The 27,874-nt window shown below is 39.8% G+C and overlaps 2 protein-coding genes and 1 long non-coding RNA gene across 3 annotated transcripts; 2 read left to right on the top strand and 1 right to left on the bottom strand.

Moving 5' to 3' along the window:
* The first annotated feature begins 644 nt into the window (after positions 1 to 644).
* Positions 645 to 1,959, top strand: LOC107546176 (uncharacterized). The gene is made up of 3 exons (XR_001604108.2): positions 645 to 1,016; positions 1,381 to 1,461; positions 1,860 to 1,959. It is a non-coding gene; the product is annotated as an uncharacterized LOC107546176 (long non-coding RNA).
* Positions 1,960 to 10,731: 8,772 nt separating this feature from the next.
* RAD1 (RAD1 checkpoint DNA exonuclease) lies at positions 10,732 to 16,564 on the bottom strand. Its single transcript, XM_016224461.2, has 6 exons — positions 16,533 to 16,564; positions 15,848 to 16,091; positions 14,543 to 14,651; positions 12,921 to 13,179; positions 12,174 to 12,272; positions 10,732 to 11,841 (listed from the first exon to the last, which is right to left on the bottom strand). Exons 2-6 carry the CDS (start codon positions 16,040 to 16,042, stop codon positions 11,658 to 11,660), a joined length of 846 nt encoding a protein of 281 aa, XP_016079947.1. The 5' UTR covers positions 16,043 to 16,091; positions 16,533 to 16,564; the 3' UTR covers positions 10,732 to 11,657.
* A 277-nt stretch (positions 16,565 to 16,841) lies between these two features.
* Positions 16,842 to 24,883, top strand: BRIX1 (biogenesis of ribosomes BRX1). Its single transcript, XM_016224482.2, has 10 exons — positions 16,842 to 17,000; positions 18,959 to 19,070; positions 20,454 to 20,497; positions 22,086 to 22,156; positions 22,444 to 22,493; positions 22,593 to 22,666; positions 22,818 to 22,868; positions 23,015 to 23,116; positions 24,090 to 24,218; positions 24,455 to 24,883. Exons 1-10 carry the CDS (start codon positions 16,842 to 16,844, stop codon positions 24,722 to 24,724), a joined length of 1,062 nt encoding a protein of 353 aa, XP_016079968.1. The 3' UTR covers positions 24,725 to 24,883.
* Positions 24,884 to 27,874: the final 2,991 nt, after the last annotated feature.

The following is a 27,874-nucleotide window of genomic DNA, read 5'->3' as shown; positions in this document are numbered from 1 at the left end:
TTATGTTTATGGGCAAATGATCCCATCTTGTGAATTGCTGGAAGCCATTTTTTTCCATTTGCTTTTTATAAAGCTAGACTATAACATGACATATTAATGGGTTTGATGAATGGTAGGCAGTGGAATCCAGTGGGTAAAATGCAGGTTAATTGGTGTTTGTTTACAGCAAGGCTGGATTTCGAGCCAACCACTGAGATGATTGGCCTATGAAGGACAAATTGTTTAGTTCTTAGAATCAATTTTGTGTCTGCAAAGCAAGTGGCCTCTCTCTGACTTTCCCTCTTCATTCCTTTTCTTTTAAAAAAAATAAATAAATATTTTCATTTACTTTAGAGAGGAAGAGAGAGGGAGAGAAAGCGAAATATTGATGAATTGATCTGCTGCCTCCTGCACACCTGCTACTGGGGATCGAGCCTCCAACCTGGGTGTGCACCCTAACCAGGAATCGAACCAGTGACCCCTTGGTGCACAGGACGACACTCAACCACTGAGCAACACCAGCCAGGACTCTTCGTTCCTTTTCTTGGAGAGCTTCCTTGGCCATCCCCTGGTTGAACCTGGATCTGGCCTACTTTGAAAAGGCAACTGGCAATGCTATTGCTGTGAAGGGTGGTAGGAGATTGGATCTGGTCACTTGACACGAGGAAACTGCTCTGAGTGAGCAGCTGGGGAGGAACCATGACCAGGCCATCCAGTACTTGCTGCGGGTCAGGTCGGTGGGTTGGCTGGAGCGCCAGCCAGGTGGCCTTGTTTGGCCACAGTCCTGGTTCCTAAGGGCCAAGGAAGCTTGGGCTTCTCCAAAGAACAAGGGGTGGGGCTGATTTCCATTTCAACCCAGACTTCCCTCCAGATTCACACAAGGGCCCTTCCTCACTTTCAGTGGCCTGGCCAGAGAACCCTGACTCATGGTGGGCATGTCTGCTGTGTGACCTGATGTGAGACACCACTTCCTTCCCACCCGCATCTCTGTCGGTGTTTGGTCTGTGAAGTATGAGGCGCCGATTCTTTTCTTGCTGGTGGGTATGGACTAGATGTTTTCTCTCTTCTTTCTCCTTCCAAAGTGTCACTCCTTCCATTTGAGTACTAATAATAATAATAATAATAATATCCAAACTTCTCTAGTGCTTATTACATCTAGGTGGCATTCTAAACACTTTACATATATTCACTTAACCCTTACAACTGTTACAAATATTTGTCACCCTCATTTTATTTATTTTTATTGATTTCAGAGAGAGGAAGGGAGAGGGAGAGAGAAACATCAGTGATGAGAGAGTCATTGATCGGCTGCCTCCTGCACTCCTCCTACTGAGGATGGAGCCCACAACCCGGGCCTGTGCCCTGACCCCGGGAATCGAGCCACGGTCTTCTGTATCCTAGGTCGACGCTCAACCACTGAGCCACGCCTGGCCAGGCCCCTGTATTATACTTGAAGACGTTGGTGACCTGCCTTGTGTCACAGTGAGTGGTTGAACTGGGATGGGACCCCAGGCAATGTGGCACTACGATACTTTGATACTAAACCTTAGAGAGGCTGAGCTGAAGTTAGGATAATAATAGCTAACATTTGGGAACTTACTTTGTAATGGATACTGTGCCCAGTGTTTTGCATGTGCTATCTCATTTAATCTTTCCCAAACCCTCATCAGTGAAAACTATATATTCCTTCTATATATGGAGGTGAAATGACTTATTCAAGACTCATAGAACTGGGCCTCAAACTCCTCTCTCATGAGTACCTTCATGATTAGATATACATTGGCTCTCAATCAACTAGGATTTTTATCAGAGCTAGTAGAAAATCCTCAGTGAGTCACTGTCATTTGGGTACTTAGTTTGTCATGATTTCTCTGTTCCAGGCCCATTCAATCTGTGTTCCTGTGTTCACTGAAGTCAGCCACCAAACCACAGAGGCGAACATGGTACTAGCCAAGGCTTATGCCACGTCTGGAGAGGCCCAGCACTGGGCAGGTAAAAGAGGTGGCCTTGCAGTTATAATTTCCCAGTCATGGAAGAGAAGCACATTGGCTAATGGTTTGCCTGTCAGTATGGATGGATTATAATTAGCTATTCCTACCTGTGATAGAAAGATGAGAGTGGGCACCATTTCATATAAAATCATTTACCCTTGCGTTTAGGCACAATATCATCTCTCCAAATTCATTGGACTATCAAAACCAATAACGTCATGATTCCTATTCCCTTTATTCCCTTAGAATCTCAGCAGAATCGACCTCATAAAGAGTAGAGGTCATACATGCCATGAGTGCGCCCCGTGATGTGTCTGCTGATGAGAAAATCTAGTGACAAGAGAAAAACAGTGGCTCCTCCGCTCGCACCCTCCGTGACTCTTCTCTAGCTTACGAGAGAGTGGGACAGCTAGAAGATTCTTGATCTGTGTTCAGAAGTGAGGCACTGGGGGTTCTAGAGGAAAGCCACGCGCTGAGTTCATCCTTCAACAGTAGTCCCTCCTCAGGCCGGGGCATCCTCCTGAAAGTGGGAGCTCTGGGAGGGACGCAGAGGAGCTGGTGAGGGAGCTCTCTGCTCAGCCGGCTTCCTGGGATTAGTGGACACTAACGTATTCGCTGATCTGTCAGGAGGAACTGGGGATTTGCGAAGGATGGAATTTAAACATTTTTTAAATGTTGATTTTCTCTGCTCATACAAGTAATCCATTCTGGTATACACTTTTTCCCAGTCATATGTGAGAAAGAGAGAGAGGGGAAGAGGGAGAGAAAGAATTTTAGGGAAAGTTTTGCATCCCACTTTTTCCCATTCTTGTATTTCCTGGGTCATTAAACAAACATTTTCTTAGGTTTTCAGAAGTTATTTTGATGTTTTGAGTACTGTTGTCATTAGCATAATTGTTCACTGAAGATTTCCTGAGTCTGTTTTCCAGCTAATCATCTTGCTCCTTTTAAAAATTTCCGTGTGTATACTCACAATATTTGTATTCCATCTACATATTTGAGTTTTTAAAAAGTATTCGTGGTTATGGCAAACTTAAACTATTTGTGAATAGGTAACATTTTTTTGAGAAGTTTATGCTTATGGAGTGGGGAGAATCTCAGGCCACTTTTTTCCTGCTTACTAAATTCTAACTTTATATGAGAGCTGGATCCTTACCTCATGTCATTCGCTAAATTCCAGATGGATTAACATTTTTAATATCAAAACTGACAAATATGAATTAGCCAGAAGAAAATGTAGTACTTGACTAAAATTAAAAATGGAGGAAAGAACTCTCTGAGCACACAAAGGTATACCAGAAAAGAGGAGATTTATAGGTTTAATTATAAAAAGATCTAAAGACTTGTGCCTGTCATAAAATACCATAAGTAAAAAACAAACTCAACCAAGATGAACAGATAACCTCACTAGGCCCTTAATTATTAAAAACAAACAAACAAACAAAAAAACACAAAAAGGGAAAGAATTTGTAGTTAACCTTCTGAGAAAGAAATCTCTAAGCCCATGTGATTTCACTGGGTGATTCTACCTAACATTTAAAGAAGGATTAACATCCATCCTACATAACTTTTTTCCAGAAAATTGAAGAAGAGGGGACACTCCCCAATTCATTTTATGAGGCCAGCATTACCCTGATACCAAAACCAGGCAAAGACATTACAAGAAAAACAACAACTATAAACCAATACCCTTCATACACATCAATGTAAAAAATCCTCAACAAAATATATACTAATATATTTATATATAACAGAATAATACACCATGGCCAAGTGAGGTTATTTTCCTTGAGATGTCAGACCGGTTGGGTATTTAAACTTGAGTCGATGTGCTCTACCACATTAACACTCCAGAGGAAAAGTTCATCGTCTTATCAATGATGTGAAAAAGAGAAAAGCCCACAGCCATTCATGGTAGAAGGGGAATGTCCTCAATCTGGTAAAAAGCATGTACATAAAAACCTACAGTCATCACACTTACTGGTGCAAGACCGCCTGCTCGGGAGGGCCGGCAGCGGGTGAGGGCGCTGGCTCTCGGCACTCTGGGGACACGGGGCTGAAGTCCTCGCCATGACTTGGAAACAGCCGTCGGAGGAGAGGCTGGGCGGCATCAGAACCACCCAGTTCAGACCCAGGTGGGGAGAGGTGATTTGGTGCTTGGAGAACCCTTCTGTCTGTGACAGTGAGACCTAGACTTTCCGTGAAAGTCCATGGAGGGAAGGGCCTTTCGAAGGACTCAGCTGTAAAACTTGAGTCAGTCAGACTTTTCTTTCCCTGAAACGAGCCCAGATCTTATTCCCCAAGAACTGCTGAGCAAAGCCCTAGGAGTAGCTGCCAAAGCCCAGATGTCAAAAAAAAAAAAAGAAAGAAAACGCAGCACCAGAATTGTTCAGCGTGTCCCTGGGATAATCCGTCCCAGATGGCCTGGAGCGCTGCTCCTTGCCGTGTGCCCAAGTGCGCTGTGCTCACCCCGCGGCCTCTGCGGGCCCAGCCACAGCCCTCGCTGCAGGCCCATCGCCGGGAGCCCAAGCTCTTGGCTTCTGAAGCCTCCGCAAAGAAGTGAAAGCAGAACTGGCCCCTTGGAATAGCAGTTAATTCCAAGGTTAAATGATAGTTTAAGGGCCTCAAGGAAGATTTTATTGTATAGAAACTGCACTGAAAATCTCAGGTTTAGAAATCAACTCTGAGACTGTTTAGTCTAACTTTTCCCTAAATCACAAATGTACTTGTTTTAATCATTTACATGTGAAGCTCCCTCTAGGCACGAGGATCCTAATATGTGTAAGATACAGTCCTTTAGGAAAACAGACCCACAGGACCAGAGTACAGGTCAGTCTGTAGTAAAGCTTGAAGGGAAATGTAAACAAAGAGGACAAATAGTAAGCTGTGAGCCCTGAATGTGGGTGGAATCGGGTGTGCCCTGGGGGCAGGGTGCTGGGTCTTCAAAGTAGAGCAGAGTACCAGCCTGAACAGAAGCCGGGTGGCAGGGAGACACTTGATATTCCTGCAGAAAAGGTGGCAGTGAGCGGGTGCAGTTTAGATACATGAGTAGGAACAGGCTAGAGATGAGCTTGGAAAGAAATTGGCGCCAAATTATGGAATGTTTCATGTGCCATGCTGCGGAGTTTCGAGTTTATTCAGTGGACAACAGGCAACTATCAGAGTTCTGAGCAGGATGTGACATGATCAGTTATTGGCTTTAGAACAACTCTGACAGCAATGTGATAGGTGGAACCTGGGGAGGTATCAGGAGTAGGGAGACCAGTTAGTAGCTCAGGGGAAAGATGTCGAGAGCCTTAATTATCCAAAGCCCTGTGAGAAGGACTATGGAGAAGATGGACTGAGAAACAATTTGGAGTCTGCAGTGGCAAGACCTGGGAACCAGTTAGATGAGGTATTGTGGAGGCAGGAGTCAAAGGTGGTTTTGAAGTTTCTAGTTGGGCAGCTGGGTGAATGGCAATGCTAGGAAGTGAAGTAGTATTGGCAAGAGATCATCTTGGAGGATGTCTAGGGGGTCTGAGGAAGGTAATGATTTCCACTGTGGATGTGTTAAGTACCCATAATACATCCACTTGGTAATGTCTGTTAGGTTGCATGGATGAGGAGCTCAAGAGAGATTCTGGTGTTAAGGGAATGGATTTAAACCCGTGGAATATGTATATGTGAAACGAGAAGGCTTAGGGAAGAACTTTGGAGAACACTTATTTTGGAGAGAATATACATGGTGATTTGGGATCAAAATAGGGCTCACATTTGAGCTTTCCCACTTACAGTGAGACTCCCTATGACTTCCTTTCTTCATCTAAAAAAATAACTCTCTATTTTAATAAAGTGCTTTTCTTAAAGTATGGCACATAGTAAGCTTATGTGAGATGTTAATTACTGTAATTATTGTTTTTGTGTTACCTAGGGGTCATGCAGAAGGAGGAACTGGAAAGAGACTCAGAGTCTTTAGAGAATTAGGTGAGTCAGGAAAGAACAGAAAGGAACTCAGAGGAGAAACGTTCAGAAGGAGTGGTCGATATCAATACCATCGTCACGAAAGACACGAAGGGGCAGTTCAAAGAAGGGAAATGCAAGTGGTCAATACACACGAAACGGGATATCCAATCTCAATCAGAAGTTAAAAATTCAAAGCATGAAATGCCACTTTTAACGCATCATATTTGTGGTAATGAAAAACACAGGTAATAACTAGCCCGGTGCTGTCAAGGTATGGGGAGACCAGCCCTCTTGGGACTCTGTGAAGGGACTGCTTGGTAAAACCACCTTTTTGATGGGCATTCTGGCAAGAGTTAATAGAATGTTGAAATGCATGTTTCCTTTGACTCTGAAACAGCACTTCTTGGAATCTTAGAAATACTTGCACAAATGTACACACACACACACACACACACCCCTTCCTTGTAGATTTGCTTATATAATAGAAAAACAGTAGGAAAAACTCCAATGTCCACCAGTAGAAACACTGGTACATGCTGACGGTCCACATAGTAAGGTCCATGTTTATGACCCTATGATATGATCATTCAAAAGCGTGAAGTGGAACTTTTAATAATCAAGGAAAAATATTGCAGATATATCGTTAGGGGTTAAAAACAAGAAAAAATTCATATTTAAAGGGGAGTAGCACATGGTTGCTCTGAAGGCACAAGAATACTTTTGTAGCCATGGCCAGGTAGCTCAGAGCGTTGCCCCAATACGCCAAGGTTTCGGTTTCGATCCCTGGTCAGGGCACATACAAGAATCAACCAATGAATGCATCAGTAAGTGGACCAGCAAATCAATGTCTCTCAAATCAATAATTTTTTTTTTTTTTAAAGAATACTTTTGTAGTTTGGTAAAGAATTTGGGCCCCACTTCAGGACATAATGAAGTCTTTATGAACAATGACTATCTCGCCAACCAACCATTTTATCTGATCCTAGAAACATGACTTCAGCGTATCCATATGCACTAGTTTTTCTTCATGACTCATGATAGTGACGGGCTCTAGTCCTGGAGACAGACACACCTGGGTGCAACCCTGCCCTGCCACCTTCTAGCTACGTGTAATCCGGTTGCCTCATCCATAGAATGGGGATGGGAACAGTACTCTCTCTGTGTCGCTGTGACAGTGATATAAGGTATATAGCTAGCACAGTGTGTGGCCCCAGCTAACAACCATTTTTATTTTTACTGAAACCTAGGTTTCAACTCTACTGCCTTCTAGTTACACTGCTGGTTTGTGAAACAAAAGGAAATCGGGGATAGAAAATGAAAAGCTACCACCAGCTGGTGTGAAAACATCTCAAAAGTGAGCTAGAGCTTATCAGCATTTAGAAACATCACAATAGCATAGACAAGACAGTCTGACACAATTACTTAAATACAAAGAAGATAATTTACACACAGTGGAAATCAGTGATTTCTGTGACTGGTAAATTCCAGGCAAGGGGAATCCTGCCCCCTTGTGGTGCGAGAGTAGGAGGCTCAAGGCTGATCTCCAGTTGCTGTCCCTGGCAGGGGTCACACTGATTTTATGAGGCCCCTGGGCAATTGATTTCATTTGTGCCCATTCTCCAAATTTGGAGTCACATCATCTTTTGGTTTACTGAGAAGGAAGTTAAAGTGCCAGGTAGCATTCTGTATCTTAGTAGAGAATGGATCAGTCTTACTGGGATTTACGTATAAAAAAAAACTTCAAGTTCATAAAATTAGGCATCTCATATTTCTATGGAACCGATTTTTTCCAGTCAAACAGGGGCTATGAAAACCACACTTTTTCCAGGCTTGATGTCTAACTAGGACGTGACTGAAGAACACTTAATAGAAACAGTATTTCTGGACCAGGTTACTTCTAGCACCAGTCCAACTCCTCCAGTATTAGGAAATCAGAGCACAGAAGTCTTTATGGCTGGAGACAGGGAAGACAGATCCTCTTTTCAGCACTTTAAGGCCTCTGAGCTCTAAATCTTTGTGCTCATGAGAAGAAATCACCTCAAAAGTCTAAATCCCCCCCCCCCCCCCAAGCTGTGACTAAAAGTAATCCAGGCATCTCAGATATCTAAATCAAGGAAAGAGCTCCCTGCTCTTTAGGGAGAAACCAAAGACTCTAATACCATTGTGAAGGCCTTTTAGCAGAGTTGGTATTTTAGGGGCATGGTCACATGGTGAGTTCAGCCCTCTGGCTCTATCTGGCAGTGATTTGGTGCTGGAAGGAGGCGAGAAGGCGAGAACCAAGAGAAGTGCACTAACTGGTTTTCTCCTTTCCTCCAGGTCTTCTACTATCAGTAAAGAGAGACCCTCTATACAAGGTAGTGGACAATAAAGCCAACCTTGCCGAGAACTGACAGCAGTGGTAGAGCAAAGCAGAACTAAGGACTCCAGGAAAAAACGTCTACTCCGCAGCAGCATTACAGGTAAAATAACCAAGAGCTGTTAGAAACCAGGAACCTGACCTGTAATTTGGGGGAAAGCAATCTTTTTTTAGACAATCTTTGTTTAGGTTTCGTATGTCACTTGGACTCAATTTCCTTCCATTTTCCTTTTTCTAACTCGAATTTCATTCTTTTTAGTTCTCTCTCTGTTTTAGAAATTCTACAATACCTAAGTAATTTATTGGTGATTATTTGAATATTTGGAAATATTTTTTTAATAAGCTTAAGAAAATGTTTTTATAGATTTTAGAGAGGGAAGGGAGAGGGAGATAGAAACATCAATGAGGACCAGTGATTGGCCACTGCCTCCTGCATGCCCCCAACTGGGGATTGAGCCTGCAACCCAGGCATATACCCTAATCAGGAATCGAACCTGTGACCTCTTGGTTTATGGGTCGAAGTTCAACTACTGAGCCCTGCCGGCCAGGCTATCTGGAAGTATTTTTAGTCAAAACCTGTTTGAGGTCAGGTCAGGAAAACAGTTTAATCTTAAACATCTGCCCTGCTCTGATTTACTAAAGTCATTTGATGTTAGTCAGAAAGGGCTTTTTATTCTTAAAAATGGAGAAACTAAGGACAAAGGAGATTGACTTGTTCGAGGTCAGCCTGGTGACTAGGAAGCTGACTTCCTCAATCAAATGATTCCTCTTTCCATACCACTATGCTGCCCCCACGGAACTGGATCAAAAGGACCGTTTTAGGAAAGGAATGCTCACTGAGGTTAAAAAATCCTTAGCCCCTGAACAAGTAAGTGTATATCTAGAAAAAAAATTGGCAATCTCGAACTATGTTCTTTACATTTCTTGTGTGTATTCAGGGACAAAGGAGAAATCAGATTCGTTTGAGTTTACACTGTAAAGAACTTTTATTTTCCATTTTCATCCTTTCTGTTACCTGAGCTGATGTAACACAGCTCAAAGACCCTGTGTCTTTGGGGACCCAAGTGTCAATTTCTTTCACTAGGAGCTTATCAAACCACTCAGTGCTTACAAAATGTTACAAGATTATCTTTATTCTAAAAAGTAAAATTTAATGAATGATTTCATTTTTATTATTTTGAATCATTTTATCAATTCTGGGTGGAAATACATAATCAAATAGGGAATAAACAAATTAAAAATGGAAAAAAATTACCAACCCACTCATGGTAAGCACAATTTTACTGAAAAGGAAACAAAATAAACTTCAAAAAGGCAAAACAAAAGGTCTTAACAATAAGATTATATTCTTCTATTGGATAGGAATTTGTAGTCAGTCACCAAAGCTTCCTGCTCTGACTGAGGAAGCACTCCCCCCAGCGGTCTTTCTTGGGAACCAGAACAAAATTAAACTAGTCAATTCCTAGGTCAAACAGAACACACATAAGTAGGAAATTCTTTATTAAATCAGTAGTATTTAATAAAAATACTACTGATTAAATTCATGCTGAAGAGAGATGCAGCTAAAATGATAGTCTTAAATGTGCAAAAATGTCAATCTTAATAAGTCAATTTATATTTTAAATTTTTCATAGGTTCAATTTTTAAAATATACTTTAGATCAAAATAAATTCAGAGCTAAATAGTGGGAATTAAATAGTGACTAATAAGATGCTAAATGATAATCTGAAAGTGGAGGTTCTTTAATATTTATTGATGCCTATTATATGCTGGGCACTGTTCTAGGTACTGGACATACCAGTGAACAAAAAACAAAAATAACTGTGTTGTTTTTAATTTAAAGGAAAGCTGTAGTCCTTGAAGTGTTGACTGATTAAATATTTTCATAATTATGTTTTAATTTGTTCTGTTCCTGGTGTTTATCTGAACAAAAAAATATTTGGGTAACATTTAGTAGATTTATTCATTTCCTTCTTGAACACATACTATACTTTATAAAATCCCAGCTTCTTTTGTACCAGCCAGGCATCCTGATATTGAGAGACTTATTAGTTGTTGGGTACTTACCCTGGGCTCCACACACAAACTGTACATGTGCCTAGGAGCGGTGCTTACAGTTGTCGTAGGGGAGCCTTTCTCTCTGAAGTGCTATGCTCCAAAACCCTCCAAACCAATCTCCTGAAATATACCCTAGATTTTGGTGAATATCATTTAACAGTTCTCAACCATCAATAATAGGGGGCCACTTTTACTTAGGGGCAGGGGTGGTCACAATGACTGGCCTTAGTAGGTAAGGATGAGGGAGGCTAGATGAATCCTGCAAGGGGATGAGTTTTTCCCCACGATAAACTGTTTCACCCAAAAGGCCAATCAATGGTGCCTTCCCACCTAGAGACATGAAGCTGTTGTCACCTGGTACAGAAACTTCATTTGGGATATATATTTTTTCTATTAGAACACAGGTCAGGTAATTTTAGTATTATATTTTATTAAATATCTACATGCCACAAAATTATTTCATTGCAAATTACCCAAGAAATGCAAACCACTTAATAACTGTCTTTCTCCACCTTAGTTTGGTTGAGAAACTTTTATAGGGAAACAGGAATCTAATAAGTACTTTTCGCAGGACTCACTACACTGAGCAGTCTTGAGAACAAGAAAATCTATAATCTGAAGACTTTTATACCTTGTTCATAGATTTCTTCAAAATGAATACTTTAAAAATAAATCATATAATTATTCAGACTTGTTTGGCAATGCCTAAGCTTTAGGTTTGTGAAGAAATATCATAGAAAAGCAACCATTCAATGCAAGTAAATGCCTTTTTTTTTTTTTTTTTAAGTATCCTTTCACATATGGTTCTCAAACTTTGGCATACATCAGAATTTCTGGGGTTGATGGAGGGCTTGCTGGCCCACTCGCAGAGTTTCTGACAAGTTTCTAGGTGATGCCAATGGTGTTGGTCTGGGCACAACCCATTAAGAATCACATCTTTAAGATATATTCTCCAAAATTCAAACTAATAAGCAATGCCCATATGCCTTTATTTTTTCTAATAGTAAATAAATAAAAGAACATTTCATACATGGCTCCATCAAACTTTAAATTTTCAGACTTCTGAAATGTCCTACTTAAATAGAATATAAAATTTATTCATCATGGCTCATAATACTTCTTATGAGTTCAAAAGAAAGAACCACAGGAGAGTCCAGTACAGGATAATCTATGACTACATGAAAACATTCACTTACACGACAGTGAGTTTAGGACACAGGGATCTTGCTCCTGTCTCCTCCCTGCCTCTGCCCATTAGGAAATCCAGTACATGCGAATGAGAACGTGACCTATCTGAATGTGGACATTAATGTCACAGTGCACCGTCACACTTAAGAGTCAGATTCAGGACCTTCTTCATCAGGGCAGCAGTAATACTCCACAAAACATATCTGTCCATCTTCATTTCTAATCATGTACTGTAATGAGAGGAATCCTCGGTTATCTGTCCGAATAGATACCTTACAAGACAGGACTAATGCCTTTGTAGAGGGTTTCAGTAAAGAAATCTTGTATCTGTAGAGGAGTAAATAAAAAGCTGTTATTTGGACACACATAAAGCAATGCTCATAACTCTAAGAAAAGAACAAAAATGAGCCAAGAACTACCAAGTAGCAAATATAAGAATATAATCCAATACTTGTCCAATTTGCTAATATTTTCTCTTCATTAAAAAAAATTTCATTCACTATAACCCCAAATCCTCAAGTAAATCCAGAACCTACTGTTCATTTTTTTAAATGCTAACTTTTATCAACAGATTAAAAGTTTAAAAAAATTTTTTAATAAAAATTTGGTATTTAACCTCACCTTCATCACCAATGGTAACCTCTATATTAAGAACTAACCTGTTGATTTGGATCTCATTACAATTAAATGATTCCATCAAATCAGAATCTTTGGGATAGTCAAGGTGGGAGCTTCCTGCATTCCCAAAAGTAGATAACCTAGAGTAGAAAATGAGAAAGCCATTAGTCATTGGTTCAACAATAAGCCACATCAGGATCCAAATAAGGAAAACACTTGCTTAAGAAACTTATTCTAGTGAGTAGTGAAACACAAATGTTGACAATACACTGTGATAATCACCATAATAAAGATCCCCACAGGATGCTGTGGGAGTACAGGGGAACTAGCAATCAACACAGTCCCAAAAGGAATCTAGGTGTTTGCCTCAATTTCATTACCTTAATCCTACTCTGATACTGACCTTTCCTCATCTAACTTGAAAGGGAAGAAAAGAGATACCATATAATACAAACACCTTTTCCCAAAGTTTAAGCCGCTTCCCTCATGATGTAACCAATCTACAACAGTTTAAGTAGTACAACAATGAAAAGACCACCAGTTTATGAATTAGGAGACTGAACTACTCACCTAGAAACCAACACTGCCTAACTATGACACTATGAAGATTAACTCACAGGTTAAGTGTCTTAAGTGTCCTAATCAATAAAAGTGTGAGGTAAAAGTAAAAGCTCTCTAAAGTTCTGAAAATGGACCCTGGATAAAACTCTATGTCTTGAATCCTTAGCAAATGTGTAAGTAGGGAGATGGAGTAAACGATAATAACTATCAGTACTGCCTTCAGGTACCTGAAATAAGGCTTGTCAGGAGACATGGTGATCTGTAGGACCTCACTTGTCATATCCAATTCGGAAAATGCTTCACGGAGCCCCTCTGACTGCAGAATAATTTTATTAATCACATTGGTGCTGCAGAAATCAAAATCCAGAGTTTCCTCAGGCTCCTGAGTATTGATTTTACAGACTGTCACCACTCCTCCTTCTTCCAGAAATAGCATCAAGGGGTAACCATAACCTTGGTAACACATTCGAAGTGCAGTTAAGTTCCCTGCAATGGACATAAATCATACTTTGGGCTTAGCTGTATAGCTCTGGGTTTGGCTTCTCCTCAAATGATACACACAGTTCCTCAAGAATACTTTATTCTGCCCAATTTCTAGCATATATGTATGTCTCTATCTATAAGAAAGGATCACATCTTCCCTGGTGGCAGTTGTATATAAACAATTCCAAAAATAACTGCAAGAAAATTGGCAACAAACTGTAATGTAACTCTGAGATCATTTTCTGGCTTGCCAAAACACCTCCTAAATAACTTATTGATTATATATATACACAGCTTCAGGATGGAGAGTCTACATGGTCCAATATTGCACGTCGGTGTTGTTGCAGAATAGGCCATGCTATTTCTTGAAGGTCCAATTTGTGCAACAGCTAATTGCTTTGGTATTGTCTCTACTATAATGTCAGTGTATTCACTATAGTAAGGATTCTTCCAATATTTTCTCTTGGGAGACATCCTTTACATTTCCCCAAATTTTAAAATCAAACTGGGAGAAAAAGAGAGGATGATTAATGATAGTTGTTAGGGTTTTAACACTCAAACTCCTAGACAGGAAGAGGAATATGACAGGACAGTCTAGCTCCTCTCCCTTCCTGAAGGATGGAGAGCCACAGGGAGGAAGAAGGGAAGGCAGATACTTTTGTGAAAAACCGGGTGCATTAGAAAATGTATAATTTATAATAATGGATTTGTCAGGGTAAAACTAAAATATACTTTCTAGGGAATCATAACTGAATTTCCCCTAGCTAATCTTAGATTCCTTTCCTATGAAATAAAATCATTCTTCTGGTAGTTCCTTGTGGTTTTATAATCACAGCAACAGAATTCTCTATTCCTAAAAAAATCCCTAAACAAATAAAATACATAAATATTTTGAAGAAAAGCATTTAGGAAAATAGACATAATTTATAAACAGGAGTTAATAGGGGAGAAAGGGAAAAACTTCTGAATGCAATCAACTGGGAGTCAGGAGAATTGGTTTCAATTTTTCTCTACCACTAACTATAAGTCTGGACAAATTAGAGAAAAGAATTAAAACATATTTCACAATGTTAAAGATATTTAGGACAAGTTCAAAGTCTCCTTTTGGTCAGTTCCAATTTAAAAACTTTGTTAGTTGAAAAAAGATGAATGTAAATACTTTTGCAAATATGAAAAGAATCATAAGCACACTTTCTATTAATACTGTAAAAAGTCAGAATCTCTGATTGTGACCATTGAAAAATGAACTGGCAATTCATTTGCTAAAGAAATGTTTAGTACTTATATTCTAATAACTTTTCCTGTATTTTTCTGACCACTCTGTATAATGCTTTTACATCATTATAATAATAACAAAATGGTTCACCTGGCATAGGACTTGATCCAAAAATAGATAAGCAGTCTAAAAGGACAGTTAAATTAATTCGAAAAGTAACAGGCTCTTCTTGAACTTTAAACTCCTGAAATATTCCAGCCTATGAAAAAATAAGCATATTAAAGAATGAGACCTCAGATATAAGGTTCCACATTTCACTTCATATGTTTTTTAAAAATCCAGTATTATGCTAACCCCATGAAAATAATTTCTGATTACCAATCAACACATCTTAAGCTTTTTCAACTGTCATCCATTAGAATAACACTAGTCTATAGTTACAAGGTGCAACAGGGATTTAGGTCCCATGCAAAGCTTTATGAAAGGGCCCTAGCCAATTTGGCTCAGTGGTTAGAGCGTGAGCCCTCAGACTGAAGGATCCCATGTTTGATTTGGGCCAAGGGCATATACCTCAATTTCAGGCTCGATCCCCGGCCCTGGTTGGGTGGGTGTGGTAGGCAACCAATAGATGTGTCTCTCTCACATTGATGTTTCTGTCTCTTTTCCACTCTCTCTGAAAAGCAATGGAAAAAATATCCTCAGATGAGGATTGAAAAAAACACTTTATGGAGGGCCCTTTATCTAGTTTCTTGGATCTAAACTATCCCCCATGTGATTCTCCTCTCTCCTTTTGGGGGACATCAGTACGGCAAAGATCATTTGGAAAATACTCAATTTGATAATGCATGAGGGATATTAGTTTTCAATTTCTTTTGAGGACAGAAACCATGTCTTATTTATCCCTGAGGTCATACTATGCACTTAGATATTCAAAAACATGCTGAATTAAATCTGAAATTTGAACTATACAGATATGACTTTGTAAGAACACACACATTACATTATAACCAAGAAAAGGAAAACATATTTTTAAATAAGGGAGTTAGTGATAAAGAGCATATACTCTGGAAACAACTGTTCTGTGTTCTCACCACAACTCAGCCACTTGCAAGCTGTGACACTGTTGGATAATCACTTAAACTGTGCCTCAGTTTCCATATAGGTAAAATGGGAATAAAAGAGCCCATTTACCTCTACCTCGCAGGACTATTGTGAGGGTTAAATGAGTTAAACATATAAAACACAAGAATGCCTGTTAATAAATCTTAGGCATTACTATTTGTAACCATATCTCTGTAAAACAACATGGGAAAAGAATTTGTTACTCGGAGAGGGGAAAAAAAATCAAATGACCCATTGTTCTCTAACTTAAATGACGTGTATTAAGACCTCGGAATTCATGATACTGGGTGAGGAGTATCAATGTCACTGGCTCAAAAGTGTCTACTCACATACCTGAATAAAGGCATTCGCTTGCACACACTTTGCATTTTCCACTGTAACCTTGATTCCGTTTTTAGTAGCGAAACAGGTGGCGTGCTCTCGGAAATGAATGGCCTTCAGGACGGTGGAGAGGTTCCTAACGTTGTCGAGGCAGGCCACCAAGCTGTAGTCGCTGTCCTCCGGGGCCTGCTGGTTTATGAGCGGCATCGTCCACCGCACGGGCGGCCCGGCGCCCGCTCCCGCGACCGCGCGGCACCTGCCGGGAGGCGACAAAACTCCGCATCAGGGCCGCGAGGCGGGGTCTCAACCTCGCCCAGGCGGCGAGGAGACGCCGCGGCGACGAACGCGGCCAGCCGGGGACTGAACCCCACCTCTGCCTCTGTGACTGTGGGAAGTTACGGTCCCCTCGTCTTCAGTAAGAGAGCAGGGATACGTGAAAAGCTGTGAACCATGAAAGCAGGTAACCAGTGCGGTGGTTCTCCTTGGGGCCAGTTTCGCCACGTCCAGCTCGGGCCACGTGCCCCCTGAGCGGGTCCGAGCTGCCCGGTGCCCCCACCTGTTAACACAGCAGGCGATGGGGGGACGGGCCCCGACTCCTCAGAAGACCCACCTCGAGTCCCAGGCAACCCGGTTCCCCAGCCCGCCGCGGGGCGGCATCTGCTGACTGGTCCCGGGATCCCAGGGACGGAAACCCTACCTCTGCGGCGTCCAGACGCCCGAGAGCCCGTCCCAGCCCGGTCACCCGCGAAGCGAGGGGCGGCCCCGGAGAAACCCGGAGGAAGGGCGCCAGCTCCCGCCACTCCTTTCAGAGCTCAGGGCCACCTCGGCCACCGTCACCACCGAGCTGGGTGAGGCCTAGAGAGGCAAGCGCGCAGTACCATGGAGACCGCAAGGAGGCCCCACAGAGCCGGAGGAGGACCCGGAGCCGAGCGCGCGGTACCATAGAGCTGGGAAAGGGGAGCGAGCGGCTGCCGCAAGGAAGGCCGGGAAGAGGCGCCGCGCCAAGATGGCGGCTACCAAGAGGAAGCGGCGTGGGGGCCTGGCGGGCCAAGCGAAGAGGCCGAAAAGGAGCGAGAAAGATGCCAGGCCTCCAGCTAAGCAGCGCGACGAGGCAGAGGAGGCGGAGGAAGAAGACAGAAACCGCATCCCAGGCCCTGTCTGCAAGGTAGAGGGGCTCCTCCTGGGTTTCACCTGCGGCCGCGGCTTCCCGCGCCTTCCCTGGTGTTACCCACCTAATTACGGCTGTGCGGGTTCTCAAGTTTCTGGGGTGTTACCGGAGCTCGGTTTCAGCTCTCTCGGCGGGACTGGCCACCGCGTTCACACCTAACCCTCGTGCACGTGGCTGCCCTCCCGGAGGCGGCCGGCCGAGCGACGGCGCGGCTTCAGAGCTCTCACCTGGCTCGCGGGAAGCCACCTTACGGAGTACCCCGTTTCCTAGTTACCCCACCTCTCCCCGTCCCCCTTAAAGTTGTTTCTAGCTGTTGAATATATCCCTTAACAGCGATTACTAGTCCCATGTTCTGCCGTAGCTTGTTATATGGTGCTTTAAAGTTACTGGGACTATGATATGTTTGAGTTTTCCTTTGAATCCTCACCCGAGGATATGTTTTTTGTTGAATTTGAGAGAGACAGACAGACATCATCGGTATGAGAGAGAGATCGATTGCCTCCCTTAGGCCCTTTTGGTGTGGGGATGACGCTCCATTCAACTGAGCCACCCGGCCAGGGCTGGCTTGTTTGCTTTTAACTCTCGGGGGCATAACGGAAGCTGGAGCAGGCGGTATGGTTTACTCGTATTCGACAAACTGTCAGCGTGTCAGGCACTGTACGAAGTTAGGTTTCCCCGCTTTGGGGCTGCAGAACTAGAACGTGACCTCTTTCTTTCTCCTGAAATGTTGGAGTTTAGAAGACAATTAAGAATTTATATAAATTGGTGGGTTTTTTCCCAAAGAAAAGTGAACACGAGTTGTTGGACCTAACTTTCATTCAACTGAGAGCTTCCTAAGCTAGACTGAACACTCTGCAGATAAGGAGTGCCTCTGAGTGATTAATTTCTGTGTCCCCCAGCTTCGCATAGTACTCTAGTACGGAGTGTGTGTTTTGGTGGCGAGCGCTAGGAAGGGAGTTAGCTCTGAGGAATGAAAGGTGAGTTAAATTCTAGCCTTGCTATTAAGTAACACTGAAGTTTGGAGCTCTTTCCTCATCTGCATATTAAGAGGACGGAAGCATGATCGACTTTTGTGGAGAGACTAGTAGATTTTCATTAAATGTTAGTGCTCTCACTCTTCCCTAAGGACCTAGAAAGAAATATTATAATGTCAGTGATCTGAGTGAAATCTGTTATCAGCTAGTCGTGAAATGGAAAATTCTATTGACGTGAAATAAAGATTACAAGGGAGAGAGGAAAAACTGATCGGGTGTTGAAGTGTGGGGACTACTGAAAATTTTAAAAATAGAGTGAAATTGGCTAACACGGAGGAGCTCCTGGCTGGGAAGGCTAGCCATTTAGGAGATTTGCCATTGATACAGGATTATAAGGACCTGAAGGAGGGCAGTGGGAACAGGAAAGGATTAAAAGCTGTTGCAAAGGAAATTGACAGCATCTAGTAGTGCTTATGATATAAGAGAATAGGGCAAATGGAAGATTCAAAGCCTGGGCGACTGAAGTGATGGTGACATCATCAGAAAAATAAATAACAAGAAGTTTACCAAATTTAAGGTTTAGTATTCTAGAATTGACTGAGATTAGTAGGACTGGAGAGAGTTCTTTACCTTTTTGTAGAGTTGACAGTTGATGCTATAGGAATGATTATGAGAACCTTCCTGAAGATAACAGGAATGATTATGAGAACCTTCCTGGAGATAACAGAAATAAAAGAGGCTAAGAAAGAATCTTTAGAATCAGGAAGAGGAATTGGAGAGACTAAAGAAAAACAAAAAGGGAAAGAAGCCAAGGAGAAGCGGTTCTAGGTAGCAGCTGGGATCAGTAAATGCTACTGAGAGACTGAATTAAAGGTTTAGGTCAGGATTGTTTAGCTTGCTATTTGGAAGCTTTATCTTTAAACAAGCAAACAAGGTAGATTCACTCTGAGATTTAAAAACCTTTTAACATTTTTTCTTTAGGGCAAGTGGAAAAATAAGGAACGGATTCTCATCTTTTCTTCCAGAGGAATAAATTTCAGAACAAGACATTTAATGCAAGACTTAAGAATGTTGATGCCTCATTCGAAAGCAGGTGCCTTTATGTCGTACTTTAAAATTTATGTTTAGACTTGCCTGTTTATAAATTTCCATTTCGTCATACTTCAGTTTTTCAGTCTTGTGAGGTAAAAAACCACTATTTCTCAGAAGTATGTCTTCAGTGTCAAGATTTTTCCAGTTAACATTTTGTCAGGAATTCTTTTTTTTTTTTTTTTAATATGTCTTTATTGATTTCAGAGAGAGGAAGGGAGAGAGAGAGATGGAAACATCAATGATGAGAGGGAGTCATTGATCAGTTGCCTCCTGCACGCCCCCTACTGGGAATTGAGCCTGAAACCCAGGCATGTGCCCTGACTGGGAATCAAACCTCGATCTCCTGGATCATAAATCAATGCTCAACCACTGAGCCACATTGAAGGTCCAGAAATGCCTTCATTGTAATGCTGTCAGAGGTCATGGCTTGTCCTTTTAAATGACTCAGGACTACCATGTATTGCTTTCTTCATTAAAAAACAAACAACAAAAACTGTTCTTATCCAAATTTAATGGACCTGGAGTAGGATTTCAGGTACCTTAAAGTTGGAGATCAGCCTCCTCAATGCCAGGCTAATCTTTGTAGCAGTGGGGTGTCTTAGAGGCAAGTGAAGAACGTCTAGTTTTAAGTTTGGAACTGTTGGCAGTGCCATTGTAGAGCTGTTTCTGTGCCTGTGCTGGGACATGCTTTTGGTTTTAGCTCTTTAGATTGGTGTTTCTCAAACTCGGGTCTGCTGCTACATCTTCAGATCTCTGAAACCAATAAGAGAAATTTTAATTTGTATTGGTTTTCCTTTTCCTATGGTAATCTAAAACCATTTTTAATTAGTTTTCTTTGGCAACTGTGATTCATAATTAAAAGAAATTTTCATTTCAGATGAGTTTGAGTGAGCATTCCTTAAACTAGAGTCTTAGAACACAGTGTTCAGCTTCTCAGAATACATAGTCTGAGGAGACTGCTTAGAACATTTATAACTCTCAAGGACTATTTTTAATTACTCTATTTTTTAAATTTTATTTTATTTTAGAGAGAGAAACGTCACTGGTTGACTCCTGCATGGGCCCCAACTGGGGATCACACCTGCAGCCTGGGTATGCGCCCTGACCAGGAGTCAAATCCTCCACTTGTTGGTGTACGGAATGAGTCTCCAACCAACTGAACCACCCAGCCAGGGCTAATTACTCATTTTTACATCAAAAAAGAATCAAGATTTTTAAGAGGTCATGTGTTTTCAGACCTAATCATTTTGAATAGTAATAAAATCTCATTAAACTGAAGATTATAAAAACACTTTAGAAATACTTTTCTAGAAAGCATGTGTGATTTGATTGAAGGTGCTTTGAAATCTTTTGTTTACTCACTTTTTCTTTTTTCTTTTTATAGATACTAAAATGGATCGTAAAGATAAGTTATTTGTGATTAATGAGGTAATTTTAGAAAGTAATTAAAATAAAATATTGTGGGAACACTACTTAAGAACAAACTATTTTAGAACACAAAAGATAATTCATTTTAAAAAGTCCGTTATTCAATGACTTTTACATTGTTTTATAAAGGATACTCAAAGAGACAAATTTTATTAACTTTTCACTAATCTACCTTCTAAATTTTTACAGTACTCACTGTCTGCATCTTATAGTTTAGTGCTTCAGCATGTATTACTTGGTCGTTTTCATGTTTATCTTGTTTCAACAAGCATATTGCTATTTCTTGCAGACAAGGACACTCATTTTTTTTCTCATGTGTAGTATAGTGCGAAATGCATACTTGGGTACACATAAAAAATTATCAGTCAACTGTAAGATAAAATGAAAAAACTCATTAAATATTTTTAAAACACCACATTGTAAAAAACATTTTGCCAGTATTAAAACTTGCTCTTAAGGTATTACCAGGTAGTAATGAGGTTAAATTTTCAAAGTGTTGTTGAAGAGACTAACCTTACATTTCAAAGCAGATTTTTTTAAAACTTAGAAGAATTTTTTAAAGATAATTTTCTTAGCTATTGGGTTTTTATTCATTTAGTACAAATTTTTGAACCTCTGCTATACCGTGACATTACATGCTGTGAAAACAGTGTTCTAAGGAGGAACACCCTATCACCAAGGAGCTTACATTCCAAGAAGGGAGCAGGCTGTACACAAGCCTTAGAATATTGGTGAATGGAGGAGAAATAAAGCAGGGTATACTCAAGCAGGGTGTGGGGTTTCCAGCAGCTAGGTTGGACTGGAAAACAGTCAATGCAGTGTTGCTATGTTTATTCTAAGTCCAGTAAGAAACAAAAGCATTGGATCTAGGAATTTTTTAAGTTGTTAGGTTTGAAGTTTAGAGTTTATGAATACCAGATCATGTAGTTTATGAATACTACAATTGTATAGGACTTTATTCCTGTATTGCTTTTGTATATTTCCTGAGTCTTGCTTTGTAAACCTTCAAGATGTTGAAGTTTAATTCAACTTAAAATTTAGTTTTTGTGCACATCTGTTTTTCACCAATCCCTTAGTGATTTTACAAATCCAGACCACAGAAATGATAGTATAAATGAGGGAGAAAAAACTTGAATTTCTTGATCTTAAAAAACTGGAAGAGTTAAAAATCAGAATAACCATTATAAAGGATGTGTTTGGTTCTATAAGGACTGTATTTTCCAAAGAGTAGTGAGGCTAATTAGAGTGTGCTTTATCCCTCGGGCATCTCTTTCAGTCTTTGTAGCTTGTACATGGACTGATAAAAAGAGGTTCCCAGTAATCAGAAGTGAGGCCAGTTTACTTTAAAATGCTTGGCCAAAAAGAGTAGATGTTTACACCAAAGATGTAGGCAGAGAATCTAGTTTACCTTGGGCTGAATACCTGAGAGGAACTTGAAAGGTTTTCTTTTTGTGAGTAAATACAGTTACCTAGATTTATACCTTTGTAGTTCATTGATTTTCTTAAATATTTTTGGAACAATATAGGTATTAATTGCATTAGATCTCATTTCATCTACTTCATTTTTTCTATACTTTGCTCCATTTAGGTTTGTGAAATGAAAAATTGCAATAAATGTATCTATTTTGAAGCTAAGAAGAAACAAGACCTCTATATGTGGTAAGAGAATATTAAGTAAGATTGGGGCAGAACTTGTTCTTTTAAATGGACTACTCTTTGTACCTCAAGATTCCTTTCAGTCTTTTTTTTCTTTATCTTTTTTTCTTCCGGTAAAAAGACAGATGAAGTAAACTAATTTGATTTCGCAAAAGTTGAAACCTTTAAGGAAAATTAAATATATGAATATTATAAGCACATTAGAGTATCTTTTAACTAGAAATAGAAAGTAAACATTTGCTACATTCTAAATTCTAATTAATAGAAAAAGCTTCCTTCATATTTTTTAGGCTTTCGAATTCACCTCATGGACCATCTGCTAAATTCCTAGTTCAAAATAGTAAGTTGACTCAATTTCAAATTATGAGAAAATTGAAAACCTTTTGGGATAATTGTGCCAAAGTTACAACTATTTTTTCTGTTGTTACAATTTTTCTAGTTCATACCCTAGCTGAACTGAAGATGACTGGAAACTGTTTAAAAGGTTCTCGGCCCCTTTTGTCTTTTGACCCTGTAAGTTTTCCATTTAGTGTATGAAGTCTAACTTTCTTTTTATGATTATTTCTCATGGATATAGTTTATGACTCAATTTACTTAACATAAAAACAGTTTTAAACAAAGCACTTTGCTGTTGTCAAATAATACATTCACTTTATTTTTATAGGCTTTTGATGAATTACCACATTATGCTTTGTTAAAAGAACTCTTAATTCAGGTAAATGTCTTTTCCAGAAAGTATTTTTGGTGATATTGTAAATGGGTGTCTTCCTGTGGACATTTTCTTCACTGAGCTATCTAAAACTAAAATGTATTGGATCGTAGAGTAAGGAACTAACATATCCTTTTTTTTTTTCCTACTAGATCTTTAGCACACCACGGTATCATCCCAAAAGCCAACCATTTGTGGACCATGTGTTTACTTTCACTGTTTTGGATAATAGGATATGGTTTCGGAACTTTCAGGTTAGCTTTAATTAATATTTAATTATACTTTGAAATAAATTAGGACAAACAGTGCCACTATTTGTCTACTATATATTTAGTTTTTTAAAAAGAAAATAGTCTGAAGATCCACGAAGTAATTGAGTTCCAAATTTGTGCTAGGTGCTGTAAAGGATACAGTAAAATGTAAGCTGCTCTCATGAAGTTAGAATCTACCTGGTGCCGGGGGGTGGTTAAGATTTAGAAAAACAACCTCTGTAGAAGGCATTTAATGAGAACTCTTAGATGAGTCATACAGTGACTCATTCAGGGGGAGAGGTGATTCTGGAAATCTTGAAGGAATTTGGCAGGATAATAAACCTGCAGAGAGATGGAAAAGAACATGGCAAAATTGCAGACAGCATGTGAAGCAAACTGGGCTCTTCTGTGTTATATTGGATACCTTGCAAAGGGGCTGCACCATAGCCCCTTCTTAACCTCTGGGGGCAGACAGATCTGAACCAATATACAGTGTTATTTGTTGTTCAGAAGTTGCTTCAATCAGTAGCCATTCAAAAAGAAATTTTACCATATACTATTCTGTTATATACCTTTAATTTCATTTGAATTAGGTTTATAAAAACAACTTAGGGGTTGATTTAAATTTTTAAAGGGTTCCTGTAGTATGCTTCAATACATTTTGTTGTAGTTCGCAGTTTTAAAAACATTTCAAAGACAGGTTTTCAAGAATCCGTGCATTGTGAGAGGCAAGGTACAAACCAAATTCAAGTTGCTCAGTTTTAAAAGAACACACTGAAAAATCTTTCTATTTCCTCATGACAACGACCTGTAACTAATACATCTCAGGAAATACGGATGATTTGGCACTTGCTAAGTTTCATCGCCACCTTAATTTTATTTTCAGTTTTTTTAGGCACATTTGTAATAGGTTATAGCCAGTACTTTTAGGAATAGTATATCCAAACCAAAATGAAATGTGTTCTTTTTATTAAAGATCATAGAGGAAGATGCTGCTCTTGTAGAAATAGGACCTCGTTTCGTCTTAAATCTCATAAAGATTTTCCAGGGAAGTTTTGGAGGACCAACTTTATATGAAAATCCTCACTACCAGTCACCAAACATGGTAAGGGGTTTTTGTTGTTTAGCGGTCTTCCATGCTACAAAGTCTTTGGCCAAAATAATTCTGTCAAGTAATTACTATTCTGTTAACTGAATTTGGGTTTTGGTGAATACAGTCTTGCAAATTACTTTTTTTAATGATTTGGGATTAAGGGAAATAGGTTCATAATTAATGTCCTTCCACCACATATAAAATGTTTATTCATATTCTAAAAGCATCTAATATATTTTTGTTTCTAGCATCGGCGTATCATAAGATCTATCACAGCTGCAAAATACAAAGAGAAACAGCAAGTTAAAGAGGCACAGAAACTGAGAAAGAAAGAACCAAAGACTATTCTTCCACATGATCCCACAGCAGATGTTTTTGTTATACCAGCTGAGGAAAAACCGATAGAAATTCAGTGGGTGAAACCAGAGCCAAAAGTTGATTTGAAAGCAAGAAAGAAAAGGGTTTACAAAAGGCAAAGAAAAATGAAACAGAAAGTGAGCAGTGGAAATGCAAAATGAATCACTGGATACCTAATTTTATATTTATTTTGTATTCAATGTGTAAATACTTTTCAGGACTGTCTTACATCTAATTAGTGTGGCATTTAAAAGAAAATTAAAATCTGTGGCTTCAGTAGTATCTGTTTTTCTAAATAAAATACCACCAGAACTCATCAATTCTGTTTTTCTGTTCAAAGCTTATTTGGTATTACTAAAAATTTAGAGCACTTAAGGTTTAGGCCTGCCCTCTTGGATTAAAATTTTAGTTAAGCAAAGATGAAATTTAAACAGATTTATTGAGTCGTTACTTGTAAAACAATGCATTAGGCAGTTTGAGAGAAAGAGTTTTGGATGGTGAAGTGGGAGGTGACAGGAAGGAAAGTATCTTACTGGGGTTTGAGTCCTTGAGTCACCAATTAATGAGGCCTTGGACAAGCCAACCTCTGATCCTCTGATCTTGTTTTTTCACCTCAAAAAAGCACAATAAAAATGCTTACGTTTTGAGAATCAAGTGAGTTGATACATGTGTTGAAAGCATTTTGTAAATTACAAACTTATTTTAGAAGCAGTGGGTATAAATTACTTATTAAATTGATAGTAAAGGGAAGAAAAATGGGACAGTTGTTAGAGGGTACTAAAATATTTGAATTTCTCCCATCTTGGAGGTACATTAGTAATAGGGAAAGAGATTCTGGGTGCCAGTGGTCGTGGAGAGGTACCTGGCTGCTGAGGAGATAAACATACATGTATACATTATACAAACCTATGCATAACTAATAAAATTGGGTTGAGTATGTGGTATTCTGTCATCCGCTTTATTTCACATTAATCATTTTCCTGTGTCCATGTTCTACAATATAGTTAGTAATTGCACAGTATTCCACTCTAGATGTCAGTCTTATTGATGGATATTAAGTATTTCAGTTATATCTTTTAGAGGTACTTGAACCAGCATTGCTATACACAATTATTTGTACATTTGTGGTTTCCTGTAAGTGAAACTCAGGTCAGAGGTGGTGAATACTAAAACATTTTGATTGTTCCTCTAAATACTGTACCTCACCAGAGGTTAGAGCATTCATTTCCTTGTACCTTTCCCAATGTTGAAACAATCTTTGTCTTTGTCAATTGGTTAGGTAAAAAGAAACTAATACTATTTTTTTGGTTAGGTATTATTTTTCTTTTGTGACTAATCTTGTTTGGGGGGGTGGTTATTTTTATTTTTAGTTTTTACTAATTAGAGCTCTTATATAGTAAGTTCATTCTGAACATCTTTCCTAGTTCTTCACTTGGGTTTTAATTTTGCCTTAATTTTAAATATATGGGCAGGATGATCAATTTTTCATTATATTTCATTTTCTCTTAATTTTCTGCTACAAACTGTCTTCCTGAGCGTCTAATTAGGCTACTTGGTCTTGAAATAGTCTAAATGAAGCTACTTGAAATCTAAATTATGCAGGTAATTCAGGTCAGGTTATCTTGATATAGTGAAGGCCAAATTTGGTTAAGTGCAAAAAACCCAAAAAACAGTATTTTAGGCAATTAAATCTGGCCTTGGATAGAAATAACTATTCAGGATTTATTTTGAAACATCCACATCTCAAGAAGTTTATTGTAGGTTATATACATAACCAGGGTCAACAAGTTGTGAAATTTGAAGACAGTACTTTTTGATGTGTGTGTGGTAGAGTTTCTGTGGAATTTCCAATTTGGCAACTTTATCAGTTTCCACATTTTCCTGTTCCAAATTCTCTTTCACAGTCATTTATATATGAATACCTCATTTGGTTGAGAATTCCTCATCTCCCATGTCCATGTTCATTTAGAAGCCAACCTATTTAATAAAGGTGTTACTTTAGACTGAAATTTATATCTAGTGTAATTAAATTTTCTATGCAATGTTACAGGCAAAAATAGATCCCTTTTCCTCAGAGGGAAAAAAGCAAGTGACTTTAAAAGCAAAATTATATGTAGTTGAAAGAAGAGTCTTGTCGCTTTTTGCTGTCCCCCCCCCATCCCCAACATGCAATGCCATTCTCTCAGATGGGGGAATGTTGCCACTTTTTCCCTGCATTCAAACTTCTCAATTCCTATGCATTAGCAATTTTAAAGTCAAGGCCATACAGTATCTTCTTTCTTTGGAAAACAGTTAAGTTTATGAATTCTGAGTATAGAGATTTGGTTGGACAGTGGTGTGTGGAGAAACTTCATGAGGTTTAGAGTGGGTTTGTTTTGATGGTGCAGGGAGCAGGATATTAGGGAGAAAGGGACAATCTTCCTAAACTTCGGATACTCCAACCCTGTACGATAGATGTTGCGGAGCCAACTCTTCTCTAACCGTACATGGTTGACAAATATAACCTATACATAGTAGCTGACGTATGTAAACAGTCCACATTACAGTGAAATGTATTGCTGTGTTGGTGCATTTTAATGACAATTAGGATACTATTTTGACACCTTATCAAATTATTTGGAACAGTTATACAATACAGATCTTCCAACCTGTAATAGAGTGTATCCGTTAGATCAAGGAAAACCTAGTTAAATTCTATGCCTTAACTGCAATTCTTAACCTAAACCAACCTTGGAAATGTAGGATTAGAGGCCAAAAAGTTAGGATTAGTGAGTGATGGATGGATGGGTCACACAATTTCATCCATATTGGTGGTAAGACATATAGGATGCTATTTTGAAAAGTGTTGATGCTTCCCTCTTAAATTGTTTAAGTCATCTTATTTGCTGTTATTCCTATACATATTGGTCAACATGGGAAATAGTAGAGGTCGCATTAAGCGGCAGCTGAAGAGAACTGAAGAGTTAAAAAACTAGTTTTTAATTGTTCGGTCCAACCGAATCCCGCTTGAGCCAACCACTGGGCGACTTCCGGCCGGAGTTGCCTCATCTGTAAGAAATTATCAGCATCACAACATGCTTTCCAGTATCTTCTTCCACCCGTCCCAGCCCTCAGGACGTCTGCCCAGTTGGCGCCACTGACACTGGCCGCCCTCTGTGCCCCTCACAATGACACCACGTGGCCCCGCCTCCCCCGCCGCGGCCCCGCCTCCCCACGCTGGCCCCGCCTCCCCGCGCGGGCCCCGCCTCCCCCACACGGCTTTTCCGGCGCAGAGCCCGCCCTCCTCCCATGCGGAGCCGCGGCCGCCGGCG

This window comes from Miniopterus natalensis, chromosome 3, assembly GCF_054644295.1.
Source record: "Miniopterus natalensis isolate mMinNat1 chromosome 3, mMinNat1.hap1, whole genome shotgun sequence".
In the NCBI taxonomy this organism is placed as follows: Eukaryota; Metazoa; Chordata; class Mammalia; order Chiroptera; family Miniopteridae; genus Miniopterus; species Miniopterus natalensis.
This window is presented reverse-complemented; position numbering and strand designations above follow the sequence as displayed.